The sequence below is a fragment of the Ascaphus truei genome, chromosome 6 (assembly GCF_040206685.1).
Source record: "Ascaphus truei isolate aAscTru1 chromosome 6, aAscTru1.hap1, whole genome shotgun sequence".
In the NCBI taxonomy this organism is placed as follows: domain Eukaryota; kingdom Metazoa; phylum Chordata; class Amphibia; order Anura; family Ascaphidae; genus Ascaphus; species Ascaphus truei.
Genome location: NC_134488.1, coordinates 137,905,081 through 137,915,539, shown reverse-complemented (window position 1 = coordinate 137,915,539; position 10,459 = coordinate 137,905,081). Strand labels below are relative to the sequence as shown.

Genomic DNA, 10,459 nt, shown 5'->3' with positions numbered 1-10,459 from the left:
CACCTTTACTTAGCAATGTATTTCTTATCACTCTAATAATGTTATAAAAGTATATGACTAATAGTAAAACAGCCCACGCACCATGCAAGGCGTAACCGTCCCCTGTGTTACCCCACACCGTGTCCACAGTACTGTATGAGGTCCTTGGCCACTCTTCCTCTTAAGTGTCCCCAAGTTATGATCCCCACCCCTTAGGCGTGATCAGCGCCCTACTGTACAGTATGTTGGTGCTCCAGCACCCGGGCCCGCCAACAACTTCACAAAGGATCCGCTGATCCACAATCTCCTCCGCAACGTCCTGAACTCCACTGGATATATTGTCCGGGGGTGATCCCACCCTGAAGGCAGTCTCTCTCTTACTGGAGCTCTGGTCCCAGAACTAACTTCTCAGGGTTGTGCAGCATGGCGGCTGTGTCCCTGATTATCACTGCTAATGGTGCAGAGTCCCTATCTAGGGCCTGTCCCTAAAGCAGCCACAAGCTGGTATTGACTCAGGGCCTAGCTGGGGCCTAGGGTGGGGGGGTTCTGGCCTAGTGCAGAGGCTACTTGCCTATCTGCATCTGCACCTGCACCTCCTTCCCCTATCCTCTCCTGGCACCTACTGACTAGCGTGGCCTGAGTGTGTCATATCCCTATCCTATAGGCAGGAATATCCAAAGCCATATTGGCTATCTGAGGGCATGTGATTGCCTCCGAGGCTCATGGGATATGTAGTCCCAGCTCAGAGCCTCTATCTGATTGGCTCTACTTTGCACGCATTGCGCAAGATGGCGGCACCCTGTGGCAGATATCGCCGGGAGCCACTGGCGACGCGCCCGCCCCCGCAGCTTCCCAACACGCAGTGCGGGTCCCTGCTCTCAGCTGAGGTAAGGGGGGAAGAAACGGAGCACCTGGCTACATCCTCCCCCTGGTGGAAACATCCAACGACCCCGCTTGGGAACAGCGTCACAAGGTATAAGTACAGTGGTGGGAAAAGAAAGTACACCCTCTTGAATTCTATGGTGTTACATATCAGGACATAATAACAATAATCTGTTCATTAGCAGGTCTTAAAATTAGGTAAATATAACCTCAGATGAACAACACATGACATATTACACCGTGTCATGATTTATTTAACAAAAATAAAGCCAAAATGGAGAAGCCATGTGTGAAAAACTAAGTACATCTTATGATTCAATAGGTTGTAAAACCACCTTTAGCAGCAATAACTTGAAGTAATCGTTTTCTGTATGACTTTATGAGTCTCTCACATCGTTGTGGAGGAATTTAGGCCCTCTCTTCTTTACAACGTTGCTTCAGTTCATTGAGATTTGTGGGCATTTGTTTATGCACAACTCTCTTAAGGTCCAGCCACAGCATTTCAATCGGTTTGATGTCTGGACCTTTACTGGGCCATTGCAACACCTTGATTCTTTTCTTTTTCAGCCATTCTGTTGTAGATTTGCTTGTGTGCTTGGGATCATTGTCCTGTTGCATGACCCAATTTCGGCCAAGCTTTAGCTGTCAGACAGATGGCCTCACATTTGACTCTAGAATACTTTGGTATACAGAGGAGTTCATGGTCAACTCAATGACTGCAAGGTTCCCAGGTCCTGTGGCTGCAAAACAAGCCCAAATCATCACCCCACCACCAAAGTGCTTGACAGTTGGTATGAGGTTTGTGCTGATATGCTGTGTTTGGTTTTCGCCAAACGTGGCGCTGTGCATTATGGCCAAACATCTCCACTTTGGTCTCGTCTGTCCAAAGGACATTGTTCCAGAAGTCTTGTGGTTTGTTCAAATGCAACTTTTCAAACCTCTCTCCCCGTGCGCAGTCTCTCTCCCCCGTGCGCTCTCTCTCTGTGTTCAGTCTCTCCCCATGCACACTCTCCCCGTGCGCAGTCTCTCTCCGTGCGCAGTCTCTCCCCCGTGCGCAGTCTCTCCCCGTGCAGTCTCTCTCCCTGGTGCGCAGTCTCATTCCCCGGTGCGCAGTCTCTCTCCCCAGTGCGCTCTCTCCATGCGCAGACTCTCCCCATGCGCAGACTCTCTCCGTGCGCAGTCTCTCCCCCCATGCGTAGTCTCTCTCCCCCGTGCGAAGTCTCTCTCCCCATGCGCAGTCCCTCTCCCCTGTGTGCAGTCTCTCTCCCCCGTGCGCAGTCTCTCTCCCCCGTGCGCAGTCTCTCTCCCCCGTGCACAGTCTCTTTCCCCCGTGCGCAGTCTCTCTCCCCCGTACACAGTCTCTCTCCCTGTGCGCAGTCTCTCCCGTGCGCTGTCTCTCATTATCCCCGCCCCGGGGTTTGTGTTATCTTCGTGCATTTGCAAACAACGACAACTTCATATTCGAATACAATTGTCTGGCTGTGCGAATGTATTCACTGTACATAAATAACACAGCCAGTTACTAAGGTCCCACACCATAACTATTACACGGCTACATGTAGGCTGTTTCATACACTTTCAGACACTTTGTATAGATATAGGCTTTGGTCCCGTTTTGGTTCAGGCTGTATAACCGACTAAATCCCTTCCCACATTCCCACATACATGCGGTCTCTCCCCTGTGTGTGTCCTCTTGTATGTGTTCAGGCTGGATAACACACTAAATCCCTTCCCACATTCCCACATACATGCGGTCTCTCCCCGTGCGCAGTCTCTCTCCCCCCGTGCACAGTTTCTCTTCTCTGTGTGCAGTCTCTCTCCCCCGTGCGCTCTCTCCGTGCGCAGACTCTCCCCATGCGCAACAGATATCCTAGAAAAAATCCAAGATGGAACTGATGCTACCAATTGTACACAGGCTTGTACTACACATAGTCATATGTAGAAGCACATGCACACCGCTGGTAGGTGCTGGAGGGGGGTACTTATCTGCCGGTGCGCTGTATCCAGGGAGGTCCAGACATCCCAGAGGTACTTGAGCAAAGGAATGGAAGCAGGCACACGGTCTTACTAAAGGTGCAGTTTATTGTGCCACCAAAGGTCCAACGTTTCGGCAAATAGATTGCCTTTATCAAGGAGAGGGCTACACATAGTCCAGAAAAATCACTGCACAATGAAAAATAAAGACTCACTTCCGTCCAGTGTCCCACTAATAAATGAAGGCAATTTAGACACCCCACTTGAACCATGTACCGTGACTATCAACGGGTAGGGGCTAACATGTGGTAAGGAGGAATATAAAGCAGTAGTACCGCCGTGTCCCCTGTAAAGGAACAACCCGCTAAGTATGCCGCTACCCTCCGCCACTGCCCTCCTACACCCGGTGTCACACACGGCCAAGATAACCTCACTGCGGAGGTAGGGGAAGGGAAAACTAGGAGAGTAGTCACTCACAGTCTTGACGCGACGGGTCTCCGGTCAGCGATGACGTCAGGTACCTCCGAACTGGAAGAGGAATACAGCGTGCTCCAGCCCAAGGAAATCGAACAAAAATAGAGGTGTAAGGCGGTTCACTGCTGCCGCAGGGGTATAAAAGTAGAGATTCCTCACGCAATAAAACGAAAGGTTAGTTTATTTAGTGCATATACACCGAAAAATCTGCTACAAAGAAAACTCTGACGCGTTTCATCCCTGCCTGGGACTTTGTCAAAGAGTCTCCCCATGCGCAGACTCTCCCCATACGCAGACTCTCCCTGTGCGCAGTCTCTCTCCGTGCGCAGTCTCTCCCCCCGTGCGTAGTTGCTCTCCCCCGTGCGCAGTCTCTCTCCCTCGTGCGCAGTCTCTCTCCCCCGTGTGCAGTCTCTCTCCCCCATGCGCACTCTCTCCCCCGTGCGCAGTCCCTCCCCTGTGCGCAGTCTCTCTCCCCCGGTCGCAGTCTCTCTCCCCCGTGCGCAGTCTCTCTCCCCGTGCGCAGTCTCTCATTATCCACGCCCCGGGGTTTGTCTTATCTTCGTGCATTTGCAAACAACGACAACTTCATATTCGAATACAATTGTCTGGCTGTGCAAATGTATTCATTGTACATAAATAACACAGCCAGTTACTAAGGTCCCACACCATAACTATTACACGGCTACATGTAGGCTGTTTTCATACATTTACAGACACTTTGTATAGATATAGGCTTTGGTCCCGTTTTGATTCAGGCTGTATAACCGACTAAATCCTTTCCTACATTCCCCACATACATGTGGTTTCTCCCGTGTGTGTCCTCTTGTATGTGTTCAGGCTGGATAACACACTAAATCCCTTCCCACATTCCCACATACATGCGGTCTCTCCCCTGTGTGTGTTCTCTTGTGTCTGATTAGGCTGGATAATTCACTAAATCCCTTCCCACATTCCCCACACACATTCGGCCTCTCCCCTGTGCGTCCTCTTGTGTGTGTCCAGGCTGGATAACACACTAAATCCCTTCCCACATTCCCCACATACATGCGGTCTCTCACCTGTGTGTGTCCTCTTGTGTGTGTTCAGGCTGGATAACTGACTAAATCCCTTCCCACATTCCCCACATACATGCGGTCTCTCCCCTGTGTGTGTTCTCTTGTGTGTTTCAAGGTGGGATAACTGACTAAATCCCTTCCCACATTCCCCACATACATGCGGTCTCTCCCCTGTGTGTGTCCTCTTATGTATGTCCAGGCTGGATAACACACTAAATCCCTTCCCACATTCCCCACATACATGCGGTCTCTCCCCTGTGTGTGTCCTCTTGTGTGTGTCCAGGCTGAATAGCACACTAAATCCCTTCCCACATTCCCCACATACATGCGGTCTCTCCCCTGTGTGTGTCCTCTTGTGTCTGTTCATGTTGGAAAAGTCCCTAAATGCCTTCCCACATTCCCCACATACATGCGGTCTCTCCCTTGTGTGTGTCCTCTTGTGTGTATAAAGGCTGGATAACTGACTAAATCCCTTCCCACATTCCCCACATACATGCGGTCTCTCCCCTGTGTGTGTTCTCTTGTGTGTGTTCAGGCTGGATAACTGACTGAATCCCTTCCCACATTCCCCACATACATGCGGTCTCTCCCCTGTGTGTGACCTCTTGTGTATGTCCAGGCTGGATAACACACTAAATCCCTTCCCACATTCCCCACATACATGCGGTGTCTCCCCTGTGTGTGTCCTCTTGTGTCTGTTCATGTTAGAAAAGTCCCTAAATGCCTTCCCACATTCCCCACATACATGCGGTCTCTCCCCTGTGTGTGTCCTCTTGTGTGTATAAAGGCTGGATAACCGACTAAATCCCTTCCCACATTCCCCACATACATGCGGTCTCTCCCCTGTGTGTGTTCTCTTGTGTCTTTCCATGTGGGATAACTGACTAAATCCCTTCCCACATTCCCCACATACATGCGGTCTCCCCCAAGTGTGTGTCCTCTTCTGTAGGTTCTGGTCTGATAACCAAGTCAGATTCTTCCCACTTTCTCCAAGATCTTTTCCGGTGGCACCTTCTAATATACCTTCTTTTGAATAAGAAACAGTTACATTGTTTATTAATTGCCTTGACTGGTTGAAAGTTGCATTTTCTGTCATATTCATTGGAATGTTGCAAGATTGTTCTGTCCTCTCTTTTCCATATTCTCATTTGGGTGTTTGAACTTCAGATGTGTGAGGAGGTAATCCTGACTTGCTAAAAGCAACCTTGCAGTCTTGGCATGGATGGATTATTGGTGCTTGGCTTTGTACTAGACGAGACCAAAAAGTCACTGTTACACAAACTGTCTTACAGAAGGGCATGCAGGAGAGGTAAATTGGAATATCACAAACAGTTCAGGATGAAAGTAAACTGTAGATGTACATTGTACAAAGGAAGGGTTTAGCACAACATGTGCAGCATTAGGGCCGGGAGAGCAGATGTAGTGGATCATACATTTAAGTGAATCCTTTGTTACATTAAAAAAAAGGGGGAAAGAATCCCTTTCTAATGCACTCAGTGTTGTGTAATGAGTTAGATACAATAAAACCTTTTATTGGTAATTAATAAAAAAAAATCCGAAAACAGGAGTGGTATTAATAGATCCATGGCCAATTCCAATGAACAACAGATTACTTCTAAACATATACTCTAACATATTATAGCAGTGAATCAATTGCTGACCCTTATGGAAAATATATACTGATGTTTAACAGTCTCTTGGAGGTAATCTCCTATTCAGTAGAATATATAGACCTGGTGATATATATCTATATAGGGCTACGGACTCCCATTATTATAGTTAATACTGAAACTGCAGGAGGTTCAAAGCAAACCCGGAGCACTGAGGGGCCTATGCAGTAAAGTTTCATAAAAAGAATCGCCGGGCCATTTAAATCTTCGTTTTTGTGAGCGTCGCTATCACGGTATTCAGAAAGCGTTGATAACCTATGATGGCAAATTTCACAAAATGGGCGAGTTGCCGGCGGCGTGAAGATCACCTCTCTGAACAAGACTTACCCGGCGATTCATTTCTGCTGCAGATAGAGCTGCTAAGAGAGAGCTGCCTCTCCCAGCGCAAATGTAGCCAAAAATGTATACAGGCCCCGTTATAGGGTGCCAGTATCTCCTATGCATGGAAATGTCCTGATCACGTGACGCGGGACATTTCAATGCATAGGAGATGCCGGTACCCCATATTGGGGCCTGTATCTCGGGAAGCACTGTCTCTCCAAACCTCTAATCAATGTGGTTCTGCTCTGGAGACCCCTGCTCATCTACACTAGTAATAAAATGTATATTAAAATATGTATTAAGCACCAATGCACAACCCACCCCCTGTGCCCCCACATAAAACCATTATTTATTTACACACAGGATTAATACCCCATTGTGGCGAGGGTCCCAGGGTGGTTCGCCACGTGTGTCCGCAGGCCTCATGCCTTGGCTGATGCGGGAGTACCTCTTTCTTCCCCCTCCCCTTCTGTCCCATAGTACCAAATCCTTTGATAGATAGCAAGCCTCCCCCCCCCCACAACACACCTATCATGAAATTTGTTTTTTACGGCGCAACTTTTACTTAAATTGTAGTGTTGCGAGTCCTATTTCACACCCCGTGACCCCCCCCCCCCCCCCATTTTACACCTCGCGAGCCACCTCTATTTCCTTCACGGATCCATAGAAGTCTGGGTATAAAAAGGGTGTTTCCCTGCTTTTATACTCATGGTGTGGCCAACCCTCTGCCCCAGTATCTGGGCAGATTAGTTGTTGCCATTTGGTCACATCACAAGTCATGTGATCCTCTTGCAACTTCTAAAGAAGCACAAGGCCCAACATGTGCCTAGGAAGTGCAATATTACAGAAACATCATTGTAGCTAAGTCACATGTCAGAGCCTTGTGAGGACTTAACCCCGCCACTGCCTGCAGCTACCAGGGATGACATGCAGGGCAAGGGAATTTCTTGCAGTGTGCTACACATATACACTGGCGACACACTTTATTCGAGCTCGGCTAGTCCCACGAATTCGGGTATACCCGGGTGTATTGAGGTTTGTGACTGTTTTCTGCCCGAGTGCATTGCATTATTTTCCAGGCAGGGATTGAAGCATTTTATTCCCGCTGGCTGCAATACTGCACAGTACATATATATATACTGCATTACAATTCATGAATTTATGCCATCTGGTAGACACGCGAAGCATTGCAGCCTATTAAATCCTAATCATTATCATTTAACAGATCAGCCGCCCGTCAGCCAGGCATGAACCCAGGCTGGGAAGGCAAATGCAACGGGGCTTGTCAGAGGTGAGGAGCGGCGCATTCCAGGTATCTGCCAGGTACATACTGGGTATTTGCTCGAATAAAGTGTGTCGGTGCAGTATATAGGCATTAATGTAAGCAATGGGACCGGAGCATGTATGTAAAGCGAAAATGTACTTAAAGTGAAGCACTACAATTTTTCCACTTGTCGATGCATGTACTGTACTGCAAACGTCATATACGTGCATAACTGATGTAAATAACGCATTTATAACAGGCTCCCTGCTTGCGCACAGCTTCGGTACAGGTAGGGAGCCGGTATTGCTGTTCAGAATGTGCTGACAGGCGTATGCGCGAGCTGCCGTTTGCCTATTGGGCGATATGTCCATACTCGCGAGTGTACTTAAAGTGAGTGTTCTTAAACCGGGGTATGCCTGTATATATTTCTCTCAACTGAATCTCACTTCTCCCTCTTTTCCTCACTCACACCCCCTCGCCCTCCCTTTCTCTCCCTTCCATCAATTACACCACTCTCACTCCATTCCCCCCCACAAAATATATACCAAAAAATCCTACCCCCAATGCGAAAAACTTCCCACCCCCAAATACATACAAAAAATCTGCAACCCCCAAATATACACAGCCCCTCACCTCCCCAAATATATACAAAAAACCCAGCTCCCCAATACATATACAAACCCGCCAATACATATTAAAAAAACCTCCAATGCATATAAAAAAAAACACAATTCATATAAAAACGCCCCACTCCCCCCCAATAAATATAAAAAGACACCCACTCCCCCCAATATATATATAAAAAGACCCCCATTCCCCAATATATATATAAAAAGACTCCCACTCCCCCCAATACATAAAACTCCCGCACTCCCCCCAATACATATAAAAAGATCCCCACTCACCCCAATACATATAAAATGACTCACCCAATACAAATAAAAAAATGTAGACTTACCTTGGGGATGGTCGGACCCGTTGGCAGTGTGGGCCTGCGCTGCAAGTTGGGGCAGACCTCTGGCCAGGTCCAGCTGCCGGTCGCGGCCGGGCCCCGGCACTCCATCAGCTGCAGGCCTCCTCACTCTGTGTCCCACACCGAGCCTCCAGTCAGCGCGCACCGATAGCGGAGGCCCAGCTTACTTACTCCGGAGCACTGACGCCAGAGGCTGGAAGCTCGGCCTGGGACAGGAAGGCCAATATCTGATGGAGAGCAACCGGCAGCCAGGCCTGGCCAGAGGTCGGGGCCAATTTGCAGTGCCAGCCGCTGGGCCCCCCTAGCCTCTGGGCCCAGGACACTTGTACCTTTTGCTCCCACTCCTGACTGCGGCCCTGTTGCCACCCTTGCGGTGGCGCGATGACACTTGCGAGGAGCTCGCTAGGTGAGAGCCTCTATGTTCCCATCGGAGCTACTAGAATAGGGCGATTGTATACAAAGTGCAAAATAAAGCTGGTTTTCAGCTCCCGCTCGGTGTGTTTGAGCCGCAGCGCTGCCGCTCGGGGAGACGCTCTTCCCGTACGAGTTTGACACGTCATCGGAGCTCTCTGATTAGCAAACCTGTCAAATCGTACGGGAAGTGCTCAAAAAGCTCGATGAGTTCGTTATCAAAGCTACTAGAATTGGCCCCTTAGTGTTTTGTATAAGACTTCGGGACAAACCAAGCAATATCCATTCGTTACCAGCCGCTAAGGTGCAAAGGGGGCGAGGTAATGTAATGTTTATATTATCCCCTTTGTGGTCAGCTGGTCATGGAAACTGATGACTTGTTGACCCGTGGACTACTAAGGCTGAGTGTGGCACGTGCGCAGGCCCAGTGTCTGTGTGTGCAGGCGTGCAAAGCACTATGACGCGAACGCTGTCAGGGAAGACAAGAATGTTGTCTTCCCGTGCCGCGACGTGGTCATGTGACGGCACACAGCCAATGGCAGGGCAGATATGCCCCGTCGTGGCCCCGCCCCCACGCTCCCCTACAGACCGACGATCGCGGCTGTAGTCTCTGCACGCGCATGCAGCAGGGAGGACTGGGGCCGTAGCCATGGGCGTCCGCAGAATTTTTTTTAGGGGGGGGCATAATTTTAACGGCCAGTGAGGGAGGTAGGGTGACAGAGAGAGGGAGGCAGGGTGACAGAGAGAGGGAGGCAGGGTGGGTAGGTGACTGACTGGAGACAGGGGGGGGGGGAGACTGGGGGGAGGTCCAGGGGAGGCCGTGGGGGGCCAGAGGAGGTCCAGCTGAGGTCGTGGGGGGCCAGAGGAGGCCGTGGGGGACCTCTGGAGGTCGTGGGGGGACCAGGAGAGGCCATGGGGGGACCACTGGAGGCCGTGGGAGGACCAGGGGAGGCCATGGGGGGACCAGGGGAGGTCGTGGGAGGACCAGGGGAGGCCGAGGGAGGACCAGGGGAGGCCGTGGGGGACCTCTGGAGGCCGTGGGGGGACCAGGAGAGGCCATGGGGGGACCACTGGAGGCCGTGGGAGGACCAGGGGAGGCCATGGGGGGAGCAGGGGAGGCCGTGGGGGGACCAGGGGAGGCCGTGGGGGACCTCTGGAGGCCGTGGGGGACCTCTGGAGGCCGTGGGGGGACCAGGAGAGGCCATGGGGGGACCACTGGAGGCCATGGGGGGACCAGGAGAGGCCATAGGAGGACCAGGGGAGGCCGTAGGGAGACCAGCTGAGGCCGTGGGGGGACCAGAGGAGGCCGTGGGGGGACCAGGGGAGGCCGTGGGGGGACCAGGGGAGGCCGTGGGGGACCACTGGAGGCCATGGGGGGACCTAGAGAGGCCATGGGGGGACCACTGGAGGCCGTGGGAGGACCAGGGGAGGCCATGGGGGGAGCAGGGGAGGCCGT

The 10,459-nt window shown here is 51.0% G+C and overlaps 1 protein-coding gene across 1 annotated transcript; it reads right to left on the bottom strand.

Annotated features, from left to right (window-relative positions):
• Nucleotides 1-3,826: 3,826 nt before the first annotated feature.
• LOC142497978 (uncharacterized) lies at nucleotides 3,827-5,608 on the bottom strand. The gene is given in 2 exon segments (XM_075606471.1): nucleotides 3,827-4,287; nucleotides 4,289-5,608. Coding segments are annotated over 2 exon segments (1,323 nt in total). The 5' UTR covers nucleotides 5,467-5,608; the 3' UTR covers nucleotides 3,827-4,142.
• Between the last annotated feature and the right edge of the window lie 4,851 nt (nucleotides 5,609-10,459).